The 23,823-nt window shown below is 42.4% G+C and overlaps 1 protein-coding gene across 1 annotated transcript in view; it reads right to left on the reverse strand.

Moving 5' to 3' along the window:
* Positions 1 to 23,823, reverse strand: part of SCG3 (secretogranin III) — a 39,473-nt gene continuing 15,650 nt past the window's right edge. Inside the window, exons 9-12 of the mRNA XM_079912089.1 lie at positions 22,235 to 22,318; positions 20,272 to 20,409; positions 6,228 to 6,308; positions 1 to 1,154 (exon numbers count right to left, since the gene is read on the reverse strand). Coding sequence (XP_079768215.1) covers positions 1,036 to 1,154; positions 6,228 to 6,308; positions 20,272 to 20,409; positions 22,235 to 22,318 — 422 coding nt within the window. The 3' untranslated portion in view covers positions 1 to 1,035. The remainder of the gene's footprint in view (positions 1,155 to 6,227; positions 6,309 to 20,271; positions 20,410 to 22,234; positions 22,319 to 23,823) is intronic.

The following is a 23,823-nucleotide window of genomic DNA, read 5'->3' on the forward strand; positions in this document are numbered from 1 at the left end:
TAGAAAAATATTTATGTACTTAATTTATACTGAATAATACATTTTCAAAGCATTAACATTTCCGGAGGACCTTGGGTCACTGTGTGTTGTTTCCAGGACTGTGTTGGTGGTGGTGGCTGAGGAAGAGGGGTTGCAGGGATCTGACATTCTTTAACCTTGTCCTCTAGGGGAACTCGTCTACCAGCTTTGGTTCACAGGGGAGGGAATGATTTTTATCTCTATATCTACCCTACTTCCTGGCCCTCTTGCTCTCTGTTGAGAAACCTTGGCTTGGATCAAATTCCGTTTAGATAACTCAGACCTGGCATCAATTTTTATCTTGCTTTATGTAGCGTTTATGACCTCACTTGTCTTGGAAAGTACATAGGTAGCATCCCTCTTAAGAGAAAAACTCAATGTTTGAAAACTCACTAATAGAAAATGTTGAGAGTGGGGGGGAATTGTTAATAAATCCAGCAAATCCTATGCCCATTTTTCAGGTTCCTTTCTGTGCCATTGGGCCTGATAAAGAGCCAGCAGGAGCAGGCAAAAAAGCAGATGGCTGTACTTTAAGCTATAGAGGCTATGAGGAAATGTGAATTTATTTAAACTCCCAAAAGGAAAGAGGTATGGAAATGACATCTTATAACAGAGATATCCTACGAGGTGCTTTGGTACCCAGCATGCCTTGAAAACAGAACCCCCTAATTCTTCAGGGGGTGCTTATATGTGTGACACAGTGGGATGAGCGTTCAGTTTTAAGTTCAGTCCATTACAGGCTTTTCCAAAGCAACATAGATCTGCTTATAAAATGTATATCTATAAGGAAATAAGGATTCTATATACAAAATCTCAGCTTACATACAACTTTACTTTTTGGATAGTTTTATGGCAAGAAAGCTATGTTTTAACCACTTCTAACAGATTAACTACTGTAAATTCAGCACTTTCTAATAATCCTTGGGTCAAAATAACTTTAATCACAGAATTAGAAGTGTTTTAAGCTACACTATGTTTCCTGAAACAGTTAAAAGACTCTTGGGTCATTTGCCATTTTTACAGGGTGCTGTAAATACGCTTAATGGCGTCGGCTTCTTCTTTATCAAGGATGCCTTTCTCCACATAAGCATCAGCTTGTTGGTTGATGAAGTCCTTCATCTTTGAAAGGTCATAATCTGGAAAATATCATTAGAGTATCATGAGCAAAGATAAGGAAAGCACAGCCCATTACAGTGATTACCATTAACGAAGAAGCATTTTGTAGAACATCATTACCATGCCCTGTCTTTCACGTTGGAAGGCATTTTAGTTCTTGGCATTTGTGCTGTAGTTTGCAGCTTCAAATCATGTTTACACGCATTATGTTATCCCACCTGCTCTTCATCACAACTTTTCGAGGTGTTCAGATGGGGAGAACAGCTCTCATTTGACCAGAGAGGGAACAGGCTCATAAACCAGGCCTTGGCAGACTTTAATATTTATACCAATCACCTGGGGCTTTTGGAAAGTTGCAAATGTGTATTCAGTAGGCCTGAGGTGGTGCCCCAGATTCTGCATTTTAAACAAGGTCCAGGAGATGTTGATGCTGCTGGCTCAGGAAACACACTTGGGGTTACAAGACCCTAAAGCTAAAGTGCCTTATTCAAGGTCACGCCGCTAGTAAAAGTTATATATATATAAAAGTTATAATCAGAACCAGGTGTTCTGACTTGAACTTGTTACACTGGTTAAGCCCATGTTGCCATGACAACCCACTTTTTTTTCCGCATTAAGAATTACCTTGATTTTCATGTTGTTTGAATTACATGCATGGAGTGAAAAACGAAACCATAACCTCTTTGTGGTTCCTCTGTCCGACTTAAACAAAAAAGTTAGGTAAACCATTGAACCGTCCACAAAAAACCAAGAGATCCTCAACCAAGTAAGGAGGGGGCTGGTGGCATCTTTCTGAAGGCTTGAAAAAAAAACCCACATCTTCCCTTGATTCTTTAAGTGTTATATGCTTATTGTTTTAAAATATGGAAAATACAGAAACATGAAAATAAAATTGAAATCACCTGAATTCTATTAATCATTGATAACCAGAGTGGATATTTTGTTCTGTTTCCTTTTAGCTTTTGGATGTATCTTTCTCAACACAGTTATGATCACAGCGTACATTCAACCTTATACCTAATTCCTTTCACTCAGTTTACACAGTGAGCATTGATATTCCCCAGAAACACCATTTTTAGTGGCTGCATACAATACATCCTATGGAGGAGAAAGGAGAGAGGGGGATACAAAAGCTCAGAGCATTCTATGGCCACCTTTAGCTACCCTGAGTAGAAGCTGAACCTGGGTCACTCGGGCATCTTTAAGCCCCTGCATGAAAGGAAAACCAGACTTGAAGGACCTCTGTACAAGCACCAGGTGTTTATCATACCGTGGTGAGCTGAGGCTCAGAGAGAGATTGTTTTCTCTCCACCCAGGAGGGCATTTGCTCCTTTCAGTTTGGGCTCGGCCATGAGGATCGAAGTGAGAACTCCCAGCCCTGGACACTTTACAGCCATCATCTTATTTGCTCCCCACAAAACCCCATGAGGAAAGCATTACTGTCCCCGTTTCAGAGATGAAGAAACAGGACAGAGGAGGTAAGTCACTTGCTCGGGTCATAATAGAGTCAGGTTCTGAATTCAGGTCTGTCTGTAGTCACTGCCTTGACCACTCTACGGCCTTGAGGTAGTGAATATGAAGCATCTAACACGTGCAGAACATTCAATAAGTGTTTGAAGGCTCAGTTTTGTTTTGGTTGTTGACTTTCCCTTTCTCTCAGGCGCGAGTTAGAGAATCAAGCTGAGTGTACATTCTGTGTGCACCTCCCGAGCTGATTCCTGACTGACTCGTAGGGCACAAAGAGGCACTTTTTTTTTTTTTTTGCGGTACGCGGGCCTCTCACTGTTGTGGCCTCTCCCATTGCGGAGCACAGGCTCCGGATGCGCAGGCTCAGCGGCCATGGCTCACGGGCCCAGCCGCTCCGCGGCATGTGGGATCTTCCCGGACCGGGGCACGAACCCATGTCCCCTGCATCGGCAGGCGGACTCTCAACCACTGCGCCACCAGGGAAGCCCAAGAGACACCTTTTAATCATCACTGGTTCTTCAGAATCGGTTCTGGGTCAATATCTTTAGTGGGACAAAAGGCAGACTCCCCCAAACAGCTGTGAAGTGGTCCAGGTGATTTGAATGGACAAACGGGAAAATATTGGGCTTTCTTTTGAAATGGAAAAATGGTCTCTTGATGGCATGGCTGTCACTGTGTGCCATGGGAAAACTGGCACGGTGCAGAGGAAAGGCCATTGGAGTCCATCCCAGCTCTGCCCTAGCTGGCTGTTAGAGTACACTAGGAGTAGCTAACTTGCTACTTAAAGGAGGTTTGAAGGCTGTAAGGCTCAAAAGAGATAAGGGCTGTAATTCACTTTTCTAAAAGTACAAACTTTCTTTTTAAGGCTCCATAAGATTTCATCATCTTCCTCACTGTCACATCACATGGACTTCCCTTTCCTGGATTTGGGAAGGAGATTCAGGTCACCCAGGCCCCTGTCAAGCAAAGGGCATCTGCAGAGGTTAAGGAAGGTCAGAACCAATAGTAAGACTTCCTGCTCCCACAGCTGCAGAAGCTGTATGGTTCTAGGACTGGGTCCCCACAGGCTTTGAGAGATTGCCCAAGTCAGGCAGAGCACATACGAAGGCAGTGGAAGAAGAGCTCTCTGTTTCTGCCTTCAGAAGGGTGAACTGCATGTCACCCTCACTTCCTGGAGGCAGAAGGGAGCCTCATACCCACCACTGTCATTCGGAAGCTTGCTCACAGAGCCTTCAATATGCATGCACTAGGGTTCCATGATTTACTAGGTTGGTCGTTTCTGGAAATGGAAGACTGAATTGCAGGATGTTGCAGATTAGGACCAGGAGTCAGATTCATGTGTTAGTAAGTGAAAGAAATAACATAAATACTCTAAATGGTTGGTCCCTACAATTTACATTGGTTTCAGAATGTATTTTGGTACATACTGTATTACACTGATTCTAAGATAAACTTTAAAAAATGTTTAAAGCCTTTGCCATAATTGATGGCATGTTCTAATTTTTCTTCTGTAGTGGTACATGAAACAATGGTGCATTTTTCAGTCAGTGACAGATTTGATGAAATATGGTTCATGTGAACTTTAATGGAGCTGATAGCGCAGAAATTCGTATCATTTTGAACCAAATAAAGTGTGTGTGAAGACCTGATAATTGTTTCCATCTCACTCAACTTGTATGATCACAGGCTAAAGGGGTGCTGAAAATACATACCTCTTGCTCCCACTGTGTTCTATCTCATTGGTTTTCAAACTTGGTTGCACAGTGCAATCATGAAAGTTTAAAAAATACTGATGCCTGGGTCCTGCCCCTCAAGTTTGATTTAGTGGTCTTGTGGGCATTAGGATATTTGGAAGCTCCAAAGGTGATTTGAATGAATTTTCAAGTTTGAAAAGCAATGCTAATCTCATTTTAAAAGCATCACTTCGCAACTGCTCTGGCCAGACACCTGGGAATCATACTAGAATCCTCTCTCCACATAGCTCTTGAGCCTCTCCCTTCTTCTTTATTTCTTCTGCTTTGCCTTGGTTTAAGCCGCATTACATCTGCTCCAGATCCTTACTTCCTATCTCTCACCTGGCTTCTGGGGTTTTATTTTTTTTTATTCTTATTTTTATTTTTTTGCTGTACGCGGGCCTCTCACTGCTGTGGCCTCTCCCGTTGCAGAGCACAGGCTCCGGACGTGTAGGCTCAGCGGCCGTGGCTTACAGGCCCAGCCGCTCTGCGGCGTGTGGGATCTTCCCGGACCAGGGCATGAACCTGTGTCCCCTGCATCAGCAGGCGGACTCTCAACCACTGCGGCACCAGAGAAGCCCTGGGGTTTTATTTTTTCAATCTGTAACCATACTGCTGCCAGAGAGATTTCTCAGTCCTTAACCTAATTAAGCCCTAATTTTAAGCCCTTGGGCTAAAATTAACCTCCTTTGCAGGGTGCACAAGCCTCCTCCTGACTTGGCCGCTGCCCACCTCCCCAGCCCTGTCTGCAGACCTCAGTGCTCCTGAAAAACTGGCTGCAGTTCCTGTAATGCATCACTCTGTTTTGTCCCTTCATGTCTTTGCACGAGTGTTCCCTCTGCCTCTATCTCTCCTCACTCGTACGTAAATTCTTCCTTGCCTTTCCAGCAAAGGCTTTCCTGCAGCTCTTTCTCCCAATGTAAGGAGATGTGCCCCCTCCTCTCACCTCCTTTGCACCACCATGTTATCTGTGTTAGCCCTGAGCAGTGCCCACCGGAGGTTTATTGATGGTGTGAGCAACCTGGCAGGGGGTGAGGGGCTGCATCTTATGGTCCTTCACATCTCTTACACTCAGAACGGAGTCTGGTTCTGTGTTTTATTTTAACTAAGTGAGCGACTACCTTCGTGACTGCAGGGTGCACCTAATACGTGCTCAGGAAACGTCTTTGTTTAAGATACTCCAAGAGAAGGGGGGCAGGTGGGTACACAAAACAAGATTGGCAAAATGTTGATAATTATTGAAGGTGGGTGATGGATGCATGGTAATTCATTATACTGTTCTCTGCTCCTGTTCGACATTTTTTATAATAAAATGGAAAAGAAAAGAAAATGCCTTTGCCTGAAAGGCTGATTTGAAAAATAAGAGAAATGGAGGTCTATTCCCTTCCGCATCTGAGAAGCACCTAGAGTCTTTTGGGCCCCGAGAGGGGACGTTAGCCTAATTTGATTGTGGGAATCTTTTTTTTTTTTTTTTTTTTTTTTGTGGTACGCGGGCCTCTCACTGTTGTGGCCTCTCCCATTGCGGAGCACAGGCTCCGGACGCGCAGGCTCAGCGGCCATGACTCACGGGCCCAGCCGCTCCGCAGCATGTGGGATCTTCCCGGACCGCGGCACGAACCCGTGTACCCTGCATCGGCAGGCGGACTCTCAACCACTGTGCCACCACGGAAGCCCAATTGTGGGAATCTTTAATAAGAGCTCTTGGGAATTCCCTGGCAGTCTAGTGGTTAGGACTCCATGCTTTCACTGCTGTGGGCTGGGGTTCAATCCCTGGTCGGGGAACTAAGATCCCACAAGCTGCTCAGCCAAAATAAAATAAAATAAAAAAATAAAAAATAAGAGCTCCTGACAAATTGGAGAACTTTGCAATTTATAACAACACTAATTCCTTACCTTCTTTATTTTCTTTTTTGTTGTGTTTCTTCAACCATTCAATATTTTTTCTAATGGCTTCCAAATAGGCTTCTGTTTTCCCTGGAAAAGGCAAGAGAAACCATATTAAACACTCATAAAAATATCACTGCATCCCTTTTTAAAGACCACACTTATGTTTGAGACCATGAACAAATATTGGACTTATCAAGCACTTGGAGGGGACCATCCCTAAGGAGGTGGTGTGCATATTTCTGTGGGTGGGTGGGATAAGAGTCCAGGAGGCAGGTCCAGGCTGGCAATGTCAAGAGGCCATTATCCCCCAACACAAATAAATACAGTTTGATGTCCTGGCAGAGAAGAGTTTTGATTCAGTTCACTGGATGGGTGGGTCCCTACCAGTCTCAGATTGGGTCATTTCCAGTTAGGGATGGTTCTTTCAAACTGAAGAGTATTATCAAGTCAAGAACTGAATCAGAGTGGCAGATACTTAAGACTCCATCACCAAATAAATGAGAAGTCAGTCCAAGTTTGTGGCTTTGTGTAAGCTGCTATACAGGTCTTCTGCCCAATCTGTTAGGGAGTATGTAAAAACTCAGATGAAGAAGAGACCTGGACCTCATTTCAAGGCCGGATAGTGAAACTTAGAACCCGGTCTAGTAAAATTCCCCTGGATGTAAACGTTCTCTGATGGGCTTTAAGTGTGTCAGGAGAATACCAGGCATCACTGAAGCAACCGCCCTGTGACACCCTTTAGATGCCTTGTTGTCTGCAAGTGGGTATGATCATTAACTCAGAGATGAGGAAACTAAGGCTCAGAGAAGCTAAGTGATTTGGCTGAGGCCATACAGGAAGTAACAGAGGTGAAATTTGGACTCTAGTCTGGCCAAGTTTCTGTTACCTGCACTGTCTGAAAGATAAGACTTGTATTCAGACATGAGCACTGATGTAGCTTTGTTCTGTCTCAAAGAAATCAACCATCCCCTTAATCAGGTGGGTCCCTAATGCTCAGAGTGTCTGCGCCAAGAGATCAGTTGATCTGGAGAGTACTGGATGGCCTAAGAAAAGAGGCTTTTAAAGTCCAGGGCCTTTGCAGAAGCAATGGCTGTCAGAGCTCAGTGCGGTGACCACCTGTTCTGAACCCCCTTTGAACCCTGTTACCCCTAGTCTACTGCCCAGACCTCTTGGTTGAGCTACCTGTACTGTGTGCTTACTGTGTGCCAGGGGCTGTGTTTTGTGCTCCAAAATACATTCTCTCTTTTATTCTTCACAACAACCTTTTGATGCAGTCCTATTTAATCCCCATTTTAGAGGTGAAGAAACTGAGGCTTAGAGAGAGGAAGTAAGGCTACTACTTATTAGCCTTGATCACAAGGCTAGTAAGTAGTAGAGCCAGGCTTGAACCTGGGTACATCTGACTATAGTCCATGAACAGTAATATTGCCTTAAGATTTGCTGACGTTCCAATTTCCACCACAACATTTACTTAAGTGACTTCCTGAGCATCTTTCTTCCTGATCTTGTGAGCTCACTCTTACGTCACCACTGGGGTTCCATGTTACCTGGTCCCCAATGAAGCACAAAGAAACTCCTTTGCAAAAAGGGGTAAGTGGACAAAAGAAGAGAGCCACAATTTCCAGCCCCTATTCAGTTCAATTGCCTGTGTAAATGATTTTAATTCTTTGCTTTTAATGTTAGAGCACGTGAAAGACCAATGTCCTCCTGACTGATGTTATAACATTGCAGCACAATGAATGTAAAGATTTTCATTGTCTGTTGCCCATTTGCTACGAAGGTCATCAGATTTGGTAACAACAACAAAACAAACAAAAAGCAAAACCAAAAAACACAGCAGTATTTCAAATTAATTCAGTTTGAAGAAGGAAAGAAATCTTAGACTATTTCTAAAGAATGCAACTTCATTATTTTTAAAGAATTTAAATCACATTAGTGGTTCTCATAGGGCTTGCTTTAATGAATAGATAATAATGATTTGTCATTAGCACATCAGGTAATTAGGGCTTCTGAAACTTTTGAGGATGTGTGAAAATAGTCTTGCTCTAAAGACGCAGATGGCAGATGCAGACGTAGAGAATGGACTTGAGGACACGGGGGGCGGGAAGGGTAAGCTGGGACAAAGTGAGAGAGTGGCATGGACATATATACACTACCAAATGTAAAATAGATAGCTAGTGGGAAGCAGCCGCATAGCACAGGGATATCAGCTCGGCGCTTTGTGACCACCTAGAGTGGTGGGATAGGGAGGGTGGGAGGGAGACGCAAGAGGGAGGAGATATGGGGATATATGTATATGTACAGCTGATTCACTCTGTTATAAAGCAGAAACTAACCGTTGTAAAGCAATTATACTCCAATAAAGATGTTTAAAAAAAAGTAAGTCTTGCTCTTTGAATAACTTTAAGCATTCTTCCCACAATCTTACCTATGATATTATATCCTAATATGGAGAGCTTATTTCTTAAAATAAATTTATTTATTTTTATTTTTGGCTGCATTGGGTCTTCTGCTCCTGCGCGCAGGCTTTCTCTAGTTGCTGCGATCAGGGGCTACACTTCGTTGCAGTGCGTGGGCTTCTCATTGCTGTGCCTTCTCTTGTTGTGGAGCACGGGCTCTAGGTGCACGGACTTCAGTAGTTGTGGCACGTGATCTCAGTAGTTGTGGCTCGCGGGCTGTAGAGTGCAGGCTCAGTAGCTGTGGAGCACGGGCTTAGCTGCTCCACGGCATGTGGGATCTTCCTGGACCAGGGCTCAAACCCCTGTCCCCTGCATTGGCAGGCAGATTCTTAACCCCTGCGCCACCAGGGAAGTCCCCTTATTTTTTTTTAAGTTTTAAAATTTATTTTATTGAAGTATAGTTGATTTACAATGTTGTGTTAATTTGTGCTGTACAGCAGTGATTCAGTTATATATACACACACATATATATACATTCTTTTTCATATTCTTTTCCATTATGGTTTATCACAGGATATTCAATATAGTTCCCTGAGCTGTATAGTAGGACCTTGTTGTTTATCCATCCTATATATAATAGTCTGCATCTGCTAATCCCAAACTCCCGATCCATCCCCTCCCCTGCCACCGGCAACCACAAGTCTGTTTTCTATGTCTATAAGTCTGTTTCTGTTTCATAGATAAGTTCATTTGTGTCATAGTTTAGATTTCACATATAAGTGATATTTGTCTTTCTCTGTCTGACTTACTCCACTTAGTATGATAATCTCTAGGTCCATCCATGTTGCAGCAAATGGCATTCTTTCATTTTTTTAATGGCTGAGTAGTATTCCGTTTACATACCATATCTTTTTTTTTTAATTTAATTAATTAATTAATTAATTAATTTATGGCTGTGTTGGGTCTTTGTTTCTGTGCGAGGGCTTTCTCTAGTTGCGGCAAGCGGAGGCCACTCCTCATCGCGGTGCGCGGGCCTCTCACTATCGCGGCCTCTCTTGTTGCGGAGCACAGGCTCCAGACGCGCAGGCTCAGTAATTGTGGCTTACGGGGCTAGTTGCTCCGCGGCATGTGGGATCTTCCCAGGCCAGGGCTCGAACCCGTGTCCCCTGAATTGGCAGGCAGATTCTGAACCACTGCGCCACCAGGGAGGCCCCCATATCTTTTTTTTTTAAACACCTTTATTGGAGTATAATTGCTTTATATGTTGTGTTGTGTTAGTTTCTGCTTTACAACAAAGTGAATCAGCTTTATGCATACATATATCCCCATATCCCCTCCCTCTTGAGCCTCCCTCCCACCCTCCCTATCCCACCCCTCTAAGTCGTCACTAAGCATCAAGCTGATATCCCTGTGCTATGCGGCTGCTTCCCACTAGCTAGCTATTTTACACTTGGTAGTGTACATATGTCAATGCTACTCTCTCACTTTGTCCCAGCTTCCCCTTCCCCCACTGTGTCCTCAAGTCCATTCTCTACATCTGCGTCATTATTCCTGCCCTGACACTAGGTTCATCAGTACCGTTTTTTAAATTACATATGTATGTTAGCACACGGTATTTGTTTTTCTTTTTCTGACTTACTTCACTCTGTATGACAGACTCTAGTTCCATCCACCTCATTACAAATAACTCAATTTCGTTCCTTTTTATGGCTGAGTGATGTACCACATCTTCTTTATCCATTTATCTGTCGATGGACATTTAGGTTGTTTCCATGTCTTGGCTATTGAAAATAGTGCTGCAGTGAACATTGGGGTGCATGTATCTTTTCGAATTACGGTTTTTTCCAGATGTATGCCCAGTAGTGGGATTGGTGGTCGTATGGTAGTTCTATTTTTAGTTTTTTTTTTTTTTTTTTTTTTCCGGTACGCGGGCCTCTCAACTGTTGTGGCCTCTCCCGTTGCAGAGCACAGGCTCCGGACGCGCAGGCTCAGCAGTCATGGCTCACGGGCCCAGCCGCTCCGCGGCATGTGGGATCCTCCCGGACCGGGGCACGAACCTGCGTCCCCTGCATCAGCAGGCGGACTCTCAACCACTGTGCCACCAGGGAAGCCCTATTTTTAGTTTTTTAAGGAATCTCCATAGTGTTCTCCATAGTGGCTGCACCTATTTACACTCCCACCAACAACGTAGGAGGGTTCCCTTTTCTCCACACCCTGTGGAGAGCTTATTTGGGAAAAGGAATATCCCAGCTTAGACTCTGTTTAGACACTATGTTAAAAATTCTGAATTAGGAGAGTAAAATATAAATATGAGGTTTTGGCCATAGTGTAGCAGACACTGTTGATTCCCCACCCTCATGCTTCCCGTATTCTAGATATGCTAACAGAGGAGCCCGCAGCCAGTGATGGACAGGATTGGCAGATATACACCCCAGCTTCCTCACTCCTCGGGCTCGGTCCACATGGTCCCCAGAGGTCCTCACGGGACTGAGCCCCACACCCACAGCTGAAGTCTGCTCATTAACACACCACAGTGGCTTCTTTCCCTTCCCTGTCTCATGGACCTGTCCCGCAGTAGAGCTTCCTGGGGTCACCTGCCAATTAAAAACGCCACCTCAAATCCTCCTCTCAGTCTGCTTTGGAGGGAACCCAACCTAAGACAATTGGAAGTAGGGGACTCAGCGTCATCTTGTCAGGTTGCCTTTTGCTCAGTGACCAATTACCTATAAAAATGGTGTTGAATTTTTAAAAGTATGAAATGCATGAAAAATAATTTCACCATATTAACATTATCATCCCACAAAAAAGACTTAGTTTACTGCAGCTTAAAGAAAGCTAGACTGTAATCCATTAAAAGACTACTATCTTGTGGATCATAACATACATGATTAGGGCTGTTTCTCTAACTTAAAATATAGAATCACCCCGCCCCCATCACCCTCATTCCCATTTTCTGCTTTATTTTTATCCATAGTATGTATCACTCTCTACCGTATCACATAGTTTATTTATTAACCTTATTATTTGTCTTCCTCCCTTAGAAATATTTCTTGTTTGCTGATGTACTCCCACGCCTAGAATAAAGCCTAATACAAAATAGGCACTCAGTAAATATTTGTTGAGTGAGTAAATGGATGAAGGCTTCTTATATAGAAGCTAATCATAATCAGGAGATTGTTTGGTGAGCATGGCATCCAAACTAGGGAAACTACAATTTTTAAAAAGAAATGGTATAAGTCTTCCTTCCTTCCTTCCTTCCTTCCTTCCTTCCTTCCTTCCTTCCACCCTCCCTCCTTCCCTCCCGCCTCAAAAAATGAATTGTTTATTTACAAGACTTGAAATTCAATGGATTCTGAATTTAAATGATAATTACATCAGAAACAATTTAAAACACCTATGAGGGCTTCCCTGGTGGCGCATTGGCAGGCGGATTCTGCATTGGCAGAATCCGCCTGCCAATGCAGGGGACACGGGTTTGAGCCCTGGTCCAGGAAAATCCCACGTGCCGCAGAGCAGGTAAGCCCGTGAGCCACAGCTGCTGAGCCCACATGCCACAACTACTGAAGCCCAAGCACCCAGAGCCCATGCTCCACAGCAAGAAGCCACCACAATGGGAAGCCTGTGCACGGCAACGAAGAGTAGCCACTGCTAGCCGCTACTAGAGAAAGCCCGCGGGCAGCAACGAAGACCCAATGAAGGCAAAAATAAATAAATAAATAAATAAACAAATAAATAAAACATCTACCAAAGTGCTAAACATACTATATCCATGTGTCACTTAATCTTCACAGAGCTCTATGAAATAAGCATTATTGTTCCCATTTTACTCATGAGGAAACTCAGGCTCAGAGAGGCTAAGTGATGGGCCCAAGCAGACAGCTGAGTAAGGGTCAGAGCCTGATCTTGAACCAGAATGAATCTGGAACCTCTAATGAGTGGAACTGGGTAAAATTCACCTTTTCGACTAGAGATTTAGTGACTGTTGTTGTCATTACCAAACTGTCCAACAGGCAGTGGTTCTCAAACTTGGCTGCACATTGGAATCACTTGGGGGAGCTTTTAAAAATCCTGATGCCTGGGTAACTCCTCATACCAAATAGATCAGAATATCTGGAGGAGGGACTAAGTATCAGGATTTTTTTAAAGCAATCCTGAGATGATTCGAATGTGGGGCAAAATCTGGGAACCACTGCCACCAGCATTGGGACCTCCGCACATTTGCTGGGGCCCTGGAAACAACGGGAATAAAAGCAGGTGTTCATCTGCTCTTAGAGACAAGCAGCTGGTTCCTGTTTACATTTTCTCTTCTCGGGAGCTGTAAAGCAAATCTTTTATTTACACAGTGTGCATTAAAAGCCCATGAGAGTCCACTTTGGAAAACTGGCCTATTTTTTTCAAATTAATTTCAACTTCCTTTGGAAAAAAATAGCTCATGGCTGAGGTAATATGGCACAAGCCTTAAAACGTATGCTGAAGCAGATGGGAAGAGGGCCAGAGTCAAGATGCAGCCCTGTTTTTCTGGCTGTTCTGGTTCTCAGCCCTGCAAGAGAAATATCCTTTATTATACATGAATTTGTCCTGATCCTGATATGCTCCCCTGATCTGCAAACATCCCCTCAAAAAAACCAAAGCAAACCAAGACAAAACAAACAACTCTGTAGAAATCAATAGCTTTAACCTACTGAATATTGGCTATACTGAAGATATTAAATGTTTGAAAAGAGTGCTTATGAAAATTGTTTGATATAATGCTTAAAATTCCATATAGTAAAGATTATATGATTATAGGTTTGAACAAAGCAACTGATACTGGTATCATGGATGTCAAGGTGGGCCCCAGAGCCATTCAATTAAAGAATTTTTGTGGGAATTCCCTGGTGGTCCAGTGGTTAAGACTTGGCGCTTTCATTGCCGAGGGCCTGGGTTCAATCCCTGGTCAGGGAAATAAGATCTCACAAGCTGGGCTTCCCTGGTGGCACAGTGGTTAAGAATACGCCTGCTAATGCAGGGGACACGGGTTCGAGCCCTGGTCCAGGAAGATCCCACATGCCGCAGAGCAACTAAACCCGTGCGCCACAACTACTGAGCCTGTGCTCTAGAGCCTGAGAGCCACAACTACTGAGCCCGCGTGCCACAACTGCTGAAGCCCGCAAGCCTAGAGCCCATGCTCTGCAACAAGAGAAGCCACAGTAATGAGAAGCTCGTGCACTGCAACAATGAGTAGCTCCCGCTCGCACAACTAGAGAAAGCCCACGCGCAGCAACAAAAACCCAACGCAGCCCCCCACCCCAAAATAATAATAACGATCCCACAAGCTGAATGGCACTGCCCAAAAGAAAAAGAACTTGTGCAAAGTGATGCCATTTGACATGCCTGCAAGATGCAGCATGGGATGCTGGGATGACCACTGGTGGGAGTCAAGGGACAGAAGTTCAAGCCCCAGCTCTGCCACTCTTTGCCTATGAGCTCTTGGGCGAGACTGTTCATCTTCTAAGGCTTGGTTTACTTATTTGTAAATTAAAGAGTGAATTCTGAAAAGAAGATCTGTGGTTTCTGTATATGGGGAGAAATTCTCCTTTGCTGTCCTGGAAAATCCTGTGTTGGTGGTAGGTCTCTGGCCTGCCTTAGCTCCTGGCACACTTGCTGACTCATAGGGAAGAAGACAGCCTCACTATTTTTGGACATTTCCAACAGAATGCCTTGGGGCTTGAATAAAGACACGAATTTTCCCCTGCTGTGTTGCTTTAAAAATAAAAGCATCCCCGTGAGTTAGTCAGCTTATTATCAATTTATTAATTAAATAAGCTGCTTTCTCTTTTCTGGCTTCTGTAAAGAAGATACGGGGGGACTTCCCTGGCGGTGCAGTGGTTAAGAATCCACCTGTCAGTGCAGGGGACACGGGTTTAAGCCCTGGTCTCGGAAGATCCCACATGCCCAAGAGCAACTAAGTCTGTGCGCCACAACTACTGAGCCTATGCTCTAGAGTCCGCGAGCCACAACTAGTGAGTCTGCGTGCCTGGAGCCCGTGCTCCACAAGAGAAGCCACTGCTATGAGAAGCCACACATTGCAATGAAGAGTAGCCCCTGCTTGCTGCAACTAGAGAAAGCCCACATGCAGCAACAAAGACCCAACACAGTCCAAAATAAATAAATAAATATTTTAAAAGATTAAAAAAAAAACATAGGGGGATGATAGGATATTTAGGGGAAAGTTATCTTAGAGATGACCTTTTCATCTTAATTCCATTATCTAGTCATAAACTTGACAAATGATAGCATTGGAATGAGTTTATGGGTATTGTAATGCTTATTTCACCCCTTGGATGAGTGTTTTAAAAGATTTTCAGTGACTCATAGAGCAGAAGTGAATGTGTAAACATCAAACTGGCAAAAAGAGCCCCACTTAGCTCATGGAATAAAACTTTAAAGTTCTTCGGTCTCCAGAGAGCAATTTATTTGAAAAGTTAAGCACCATTATAGATATGGTTGAAATTGGAGTAAATTTGACTTCATTGGCATATCCCTATATTTAGGAATAATTATCAAATCATTCAAATAACTGTACCAACTAGAAATCGATATCTTAAAATATTATTCTTAGTGTGAGTCCCTGTAGAAAGCAAGGGTTTAAATAGTCTAAAATATTTTCAAAGGTGAACGTGTCATTTTTCATCACTGGTAATTAAATTGGAATTTTTACATTTAGCCTGAAGTGAGATGCATGTAAACTTGCTTTGTAAGTTGAGGAGTGACATAAATGTAGTCTGTTGTTGTTATTCCTGTTGTTGTTATTCCTCCCAGGCCTCAGCATATGCTTGGCATGGTTAATCAATATTTGCTTTTGTTGGATGGGGCCATCACTTCACATCACAAGACCAAAACAGACTCCCTACAGATATTCCTGCCAATGTGTCCTGCTTCTAATTATTTCCTTAAGTGGTTTTAGCTATTACCTCATCTCTTGCTCTGCTCTGTAATGTCCTCCAGCTTCCTCTCTGAAGGGAGCCTGTTCTACATGCTGCTGACTCATCAGTAAGGGAGAGACATATGTGGCTTGTGTTGTATTTGCCTACATATGACTTAAGGCCTATTCTTAGGTCATTTCAGAGCTTGCCTGAGTCCTCAAAGGCAGGCATTGGTCCTTAAATTCCTTCTGTAGCTTTCTGAGCACAGTGCCAGACATGCCATTGGAATAAATGTTTATTTATTGCTGAATAAATGTCTCAAGAAACCCAGCCAACCCTGCCTTCACCCATGTAGATTCTTTTATTTTTCTGCCTAGAGACAACAGGTGTTTTCTCCCTGGGTTTTATAACAAAGAAGCAAAATAGCCTTTGAGAAAAGTGCAAATAAAGCAACTGTGAATACAAAGATATATGTCATAATATGTCCTTTTGGGCATTAATTACATGTTTTCCAAGAAATGTTGGCCCTTGGCTTAAGCTCAGTTTGGTGTTTTCTAAACCATACTAGAATCAGTTTTTCTTATCCCAGAGTAAATAGGATCGGGGTAGCATGAGTAAATTAAGTCTCTAAATAATGGGGGGGGGGACTAATTTTAGCCCCAAATCCCTACCCTTTTCCTAATGTTTCAGGAGAGCCATTACAAAGATTAACACTGGGCTTCCCTGGTGGTGCAGTGGTTGAGAGTCTGCCTGCTGATGCAAGGGACACGGGTTCGTGGCCCGGTCCGGGAAGATCCCACATGCCGCGGAGCGGCTGGGCCCGTGAGCCATGGCTGCTGAGCCTGCGCATCCGGAGCCTGTGCCCCGCAACAGTGAGAGGCCCGCATACCGGTAAAAAAAAAAAAAAAGATTAACACTAACTGGATGGAGTTTTACTCTTCTCTCTCCCCATTATTACCTGATGGAAATCCTAATGAGAAATCTAACCTCATCATTAGTCTCCACACACTCACACCCTAAACAGGAAGTAGTGGGCTACCAAGAATCAACTCCTTCGTATTCCTTTTTTACATAATGCTTTCCTAAAACAAGTACGAGACCGGCTAGCACCCATTCCTAGGGATATTTGCACGGCGATATAAGGTGTTGTCCTAAGCAATGAGCATACTGCCTCAGAGAGTCAGCTGACCTAGATAGATATGGCTTGCTCTGTTCTAGGGAAGGATGGTCATCACATGTGGATTGCTCCCAGAGGAGATGATCCAGGCACGCTGAGCTGTAGTCCTTTGTGCTGCCCAATTCCTAGCTCTCTATCTCAGGCCACAGGACCACTCTTTTCCTGCTTAGCTGTCTTTCAAAAGTTTACCACTCATCCTCCATCTCACATCCATTAGGATGGCCACCATAAAAACAAAACAAAACAAAACAAAACAAAACAAAACAAAACAAAAATAAAAAACAAAACAAAACAAAAAAACACCAGAAAATAAAAGTGTTGGTGAGGATATGGAGAAACTGGAACTTCTGCACACTGTTGGTGGGAATGTAAAAGGGTGAAACCACTATGGAAAACACTGGTTTCTCAAAAAATTAAAAATAGAATTATCGTATGATCTAGAAATTCCACTTCTAGGAATATTCCCCCTGCCCAAATTGAATATTTTTTAGTCTTGAGATGTTTGTTCAGAGCAGCATTATTTACAATAGCCAAGATGTGGAAGCAACACAAGTGTCCATAGGCAAACAGATGGATAAACAAAATGTGGTATATACATTCAATGGGCTATTAGCCTGAAAAAGGAAGGAAATTCTGACGCTCGTTACAGCATAGATGAAGCTTGAGGACGTTATGTTAAGTGAAATAAGCTGGTAGCAAAAGAACAAATGCTGCATGATTCCACTTATCTGAAGTACCTAGAGTAGTCAAACTTCTAGAGACAGAAAGTAGAATGGTGGTTGCCAGGGGCTGAAGACGGAGGGGGAATGGGGAGTTACTATTTAATGAGTTTAGAGTTTCAATTTTGCAAGATGAAAAGAGTTCTGGAAATGGATGGTGGTGATGGTAGCACAATGATATGAATGTACTTAATGCCACTGAACTGTACACTTAAAAATGCTACAATGGGGGCTTCCCTGGTGGCGCAGTGGTTGGGAGTCCGCCTGCTGATGCAGAGGACACGGGTTCGTGCCCCGGTCCGGGAAGACCCCACATGCCGTGGAGCGGCTGGGCCCGTGAGCCATGGCCGCTGAGCCTGCGCATCCGGAGCCTATGCTCCGCAACGGGAGAGGCCACAACAGTGAGAGGCCCGCGTACAGGAAAAAAAAAAAAAAAATGCTACAATGGTAAATTTTATGTTATGTATATTTTACTATAATTTTAAAAAGATATTAAAAAAAAGTTTACCACTCATCCAAAGTGGGCCTAGGGTTGACTGGAAACATCAAGGCAGCATGACTGGCCAGCAAAAGTGACACATATATCACCAATTCCCCGTTTCCATGCCCATGACAAACATTATTAATTAATCATCGCAACATTCTTTCCTCCTGAGTCCAGATGCAACCTTATAACCTTTCCCAACATAGGCTACCACCAAACAATTAGAGTTCATATGTCAGTAATGTCAATATAGGAGAAAATTGTGGTGGTCTATGAAATCCATCCTAGAGAGAAGAGGGGTGTAATAATCTAAAACTTCATGAGATAGGAAAAATCGACATGAACTTGATATATTAAGAAAAAATTTCTTTTTCGGCCCTGTGTCAAAAAGTCCCAATAACTGGAATACAAGCATTACCTTTGGCCAACATCACCACTCATTTGAACCCATGTAACTCAGGTTGGATTTTCTATATTTTCTACATAAAGGAACCAGAACTCTTTGAAGGAAAATTGATTTCAAGTTTTTTTTTTGGGGGGGGGGGGAACAGGAAAATTCAGAGTAGGTCTAGAATAGCCTGTTTAGGAGTTTGGGATTAACAGATGCACACTGCTATATATAAATAAACAACATGGACCTACTGTATAGCACAGGGAACTATATTCAATATCTTGTAATAACCTATAATGGAAAAGTATCTGAAAAAAATATATATATATTTCTGTATACCTAAAACTAATATAACATTTTTCTATAGTTCAATTAAAAAAAAATAGTCTGTTGTTGCCAGAGAGCATAGATGCTTTAAAAACCACTGGGTACAGGGCAAAAAGGACAAAGGAGAAACTTGGTGCCCAAGCTACACCAATTTAAACAGAAAAATCATCATCGTTGTCATTATCATCATTAACTGGAACAACTTACATAAATGGAGAAATTTAATATAAAGTGTTAACAAAGAGAGTAGTAATATAAGAGAGAAACAGTTTGTACTTGTTATTAAGTTACAAGGTATTAAATACATAGCTAGCTTCTTTCTTTTCTACTTAATACATAGACACTGTTAAGCATGGGTCTATTATCAAGTATGAATGTGAACCTGTTTCTATCTGTATGAGCAAGAGAGATTGAGAACTTGTATGAGGGCCAAGCAGTCTCTTCAAAATTAAGAGCTATACCATAAACATGATCAGCTTTTGTGGTCTCCTATCATATTACAGCAAGGAATAAGGGAAGTCCCTCAGTTCATTGCCACTAATGATTATATGTAATAAACAATGAAAAGGGAGCCCAAAGGTGTATTTCCAGATGATAAATTAGCTGAATGTCACACTTGCTACCCCCTCTCCCAAGAGAGCAGTGACCCATTCCCTCAGCTTCCAGGGAAGGAAACCTCAAGATGACCCTACTAATGAGATACAGAAAAAGATATAAATAGGGTTCCAGTTATACCAAAGAGTTCAATATATCATGACAAAAAATAAAGTAGGTTTAAGCCATCTGTTCACAGCTTCTGGTAAAGACACTGAGTTTCAGAAAAAGAATATCTATCTGAGATACAGACATAAATTTTCTATGATGTAACCAGCACACTTTGTAATTAAAGGGGCTTGAAACATTGGACTGTGCAACCAGACCCCGCATCCTGACCTGAAATCAGAGGGTTAATGACTTTGAACTTGCAACTTCATAGGGTCTTTTTCTTTGGGTACAGTTAAGTTTCTCAAACCTTGGAAGATGTGAATTTATATCATATAGACTTACTAGAGCTGAGTAAAAATTTGACCCCAGGAATGTGTAAGAATAAGGATAAAAACAAGTTTTATAATTACTGGGCTAGTTTAGTGTTTGCTTTTTTAAGGTATTTAGGTTATTTAAGGAAATGTAATATATTTGATTTATGATTTTTAATCAAGTCTTTGAAAGTGTCAGATTGCAATCAGTATAAATGATTAAGAAAATTTGCTTTGTTAAATCCATAAATTTTGATGACTTTGTTAAATAAGTAGTATGTGACTATTAAGAGGAGTGTCAATTACGTTTAAATGAATATTGCTTAATAAATTCATAAGATCATAAATTGGACATTGAACAATGCACAAATGGTCATGAGTGTTCCTCCCAAAGTGCAAAAGCCCATTGGACGGTAAAGTCCATCAAAAGATGAAACCAGTTTGCCATTCCAGAAGACTCAAGACCATTAAAAAAAATTGCTATTCAAATAAAGGTACCACGTGCTGAATCTTCTGTATACAGATGATGTTAATTTCTCCGATTTGGTGGGGCTTGACTTGTGGATGACCCTTCAAGTGAAAGTTTTTGCTTCCCCAATTTCATTGTCAACGTAGAGCTGTCAATTCCATACCTTTTGGCTCATCTGTCTTTCCTCTTGGGTTGGAGTCCTCATCTTTTGTGGAATCCTTCAAGGTTCCGTATTCCTTTTCCATCTTAGCAGCTTCTTCCTTGGTACTGTCTGTTTCTTCATGACTCTTCTCTGATGGCACTGTAATCAGATTGTGCACTATTATAACCCTATTTCCTATCTATTAATTAATTCCTAGTGTAGAAATAAATTTTATTAAAAAGGTGTAGTTTGAGGTCAGATCATTTTTTGAGCTGAAAGAGATCTTAGTGATTATCTAGTGTGACTCCTCCCTCCCCACCATTTCACAGAAGAGGAAACTGAGGCCCAAAGCGGGGAGAGATGTGCCCAAGGCCACCCGTTGAGTTAGCAGAAGAGCTGGGCCAACACCCCCCACCCCCAGCTTTCTGGATTCTGGTTGCGTTTTTTCTGTTCTGCCACACTGTGTTATTAGACTGTAGATTATTCTCCTTATTTTAATCAGTGTTGGCATTCAAGTGGGATAGGTCAGTTTCCAAAGTAAATTTGAGTCTTGATTCCAAATGAAAATAACTCTGTAGTTGCCCCATCTCTCCTTGATGTTGTTTTTGAAGAACAGTCTGTTACTCAGAGTAGCACCTAAGGGTTTGGGGCTATGGCTGGACTTCTCTCCTGCCTCTTTCTTCATACTCCCTTATCCCTGGTCACCCTAATGCAAAGAAGAGTATTGAACCCTTGCTGTCAATAATAACGCTTGCTCACTTCTCACTTAAAAATAACTATACTTCCTTCTAGAAATCCTATATTGAATTAAAGAATCATAAAACTTGAAGTAGGTAACCCCTTGAAAACAATGGTAATGCATCCCTGTAGTCAGTAAAATAGGGAATGTCAAGCAGTCTAATGATAAGCTTTTTTCTTTTTTCAGTAAAAGGTTTATTACTACAGAAAAATAGGAAAAAAGAAAAATCAGTTATTGTCTCCTTAAACATCCACTACTAGTGTTGTAGTATATATATATACTTTTTTGATGCATTTTTTTCATACTTGTGGCACAATTTTGTTCCTTGCTTTTGTCATTAGCATCATTATGGAAGAATGTTTCCATGTTATTAAAAACTGCTTGAAAACATCATTTTAAAGGGCTGTATATTCTATCAAACATAGGTACATAATTTCTGTGATAGGGACACAAAATTAAAGTATAAGAGTTTGTGATCTTGGGCTTCCCTGGTGACGCAGTGGTTGAGAGTCCGCCTGCCGATGCAGGGGACACGGGCTCGTGCCCCGGTCCGTGAAGATCCCACATGCCGTGGAGCGGCTGGGCCTGTGAGCCATGGCCGCTGAGCCTGCGCATCCGGAGCCTGTGCTCCGCAACGGGAGAGGCCACAGCAGTGAGAGGCCCGCGTACCAAAAAAAAAAAAAAAAAAAGAGTTGGTGATCTTTTCTCTTTTTGCGCCTTCCTCATCCCTGAAATTCTCCTTTGTACGGCTCTGCTCCGTGGTGTTCGCCATGCTAAGCAGGGTGATGAGTAGAGATGCAGAAGTGAGGAAACCAAGAGAAGGGCATAAATCATACCACACGGGGGCACAGACTGTCCCAGAGGAGAAAGAAGAGCTGGGAGGGGAGAGTATGGGAGGGAGCAGCAGGAGGGGACGGAGGGTAAGGGACAGTGGTGATCTGGGGAGAGAAAAAGATACCTAAAGGAGAATTTTAGGAAGGATTGCTCAACTTGGGATATAGCTCTCACCTTTGCCCACCAGCCACCGCTTCAGTAAAGTCCTCATTTCTTTTCAATGCTTCTTGGGATTAAATTTCTGTGCTGACTGGCCAAGGTTATCGCTACTTAATCCCATGGTTGGATTTCAGGTTTTCAAACTTTTTGAAATCTGTAATTCTTTATCAATGTTTATTGAAGTTCATGGTTTACCACTCAAAAGGGTTATTTTGCTAAAAGTCGGGGGAAAAATACTAAAATAAATCATACCTGGGAAAAGCTTGCTCTTATTGTCAGTAACATTTTTTTCTAGTTTGTTCTTGGTCTGAAGAGCAATTGTTTCATCCAAGTTTTCTGGAGGGGGGAGGAGAAGAAATAAAATTTTATGTCCTAAAAGACCATTTCAAAGTTTTCCTAAAAATGTTTAAATCTCACCAGAAATAGCCAAACAGCAATTCCACAATATTAGCACTGCTAGTAAGGGGCTTTGATATGGATTATATTTCATTGACTCTCAAGATGGAAAGGCATACAATTTGAGATCCTCAAGTTCAGCTTCCTACTCAGTTAACTGCAGAAGTCCCTTCCACATTTCTGTGACCACTGTGATTGAGGCCTATAATGGACAACTGTGGTTTGGGCCTACTCAACGCCTTCTGGTAACTACACCTTGATCTTCCTTTGGAGAACCCAGACCTCTCCCACTCTCAGCAAATTTGCTCCACTGGTGGCTGAATAACCCAGGCCTGGCTGCTCCAGCCCTCAGGCTATGGTGATTGGTTCAAGGAGGAGCACATGACTCAAGCCAGGCCAGTGAGATTCAATGCTAAGAGAAAGAGGCTCTCTTTCCACCAGGATTGCTCTACTGTGCGGATGTGAGATTGGAGCTGTACCAGCCATCTTGTTTCCAGAATGGAGCAGTTTATCTGGAATCAATCAACATACAAAAAGTCAGTGAGATGGGGAGGGATAGATTCCTCACACTGTGGTGGGCTTCATAAACCTGAAGCCAGACTACCCCCACCCCTGGACTTTTCAGTTACATGAGGAAATAAATTCCCTTGTCGCTTAAGCCAAACAGTTGGATTTCTGTCATTCAGGGCTCTCACTAATTCACGAGGCAGCCAGTTCTATTGTTAGTCTTAAAAAATATTTTTTTCACTAAGATAGAACATTGTGTAAGTTTAAGGTATAGTACAACATACTGATTTGATACACTTATATTCTGCAAAATGATTACCACGGTTAGCTAACACCTCCTTCATGTTAGATGTCTTAAGGGCGAGAATTTCTCTATCCATATTAAGCTGAAATCTGTATTCTTGTCTTTGTCCTAATTCTGCTCTTTGGAGTAACATCTTGTAGGTGTTACCAGATAGGAATCTAGACTGTGACCACCTCAAGGCAGTCAATGAATTAGAATCCACAACCCTGGTATTCAGTTATTTAACCAGTCACATATCCATCTTACTAATAGGACAGGGTTATTTGCAAACAAGCAGTTCTTTGCAATTTGTCTATAAAGAGTCCATTATTACTTTGTATTATTTCTCCCCAAGAAAATTCTTCCTTCTACCCTACCCCACCCCTTTTTGAGAAGAAAATCAGTATATCCTATTATGTGACACATTCTGCTTTCTTCTTTGAGATAGCGACCACAGCTGGCAAACTTCGTAGTCACCATACATTGTTGGGACCAGAACAGAAGGGTAGATCACTGATCATTGTTTGTCACATGCTGAGATGGAGGAGAGAGGAGATTAGTTAATCCTCTCTCTTCTACCCATGCTGCCCCTGAGCCCTTCAGGGTCTGAGGGTATACCTTCATGGCAGCGACAGTCAAAAGCCAACATGCTTGT

The sequence above is a fragment of the Stenella coeruleoalba genome, assembly GCF_951394435.1.
Source record: "Stenella coeruleoalba genome assembly, chromosome: 2".
NCBI classification, from domain to species: domain Eukaryota; kingdom Metazoa; phylum Chordata; class Mammalia; order Artiodactyla; family Delphinidae; genus Stenella; species Stenella coeruleoalba.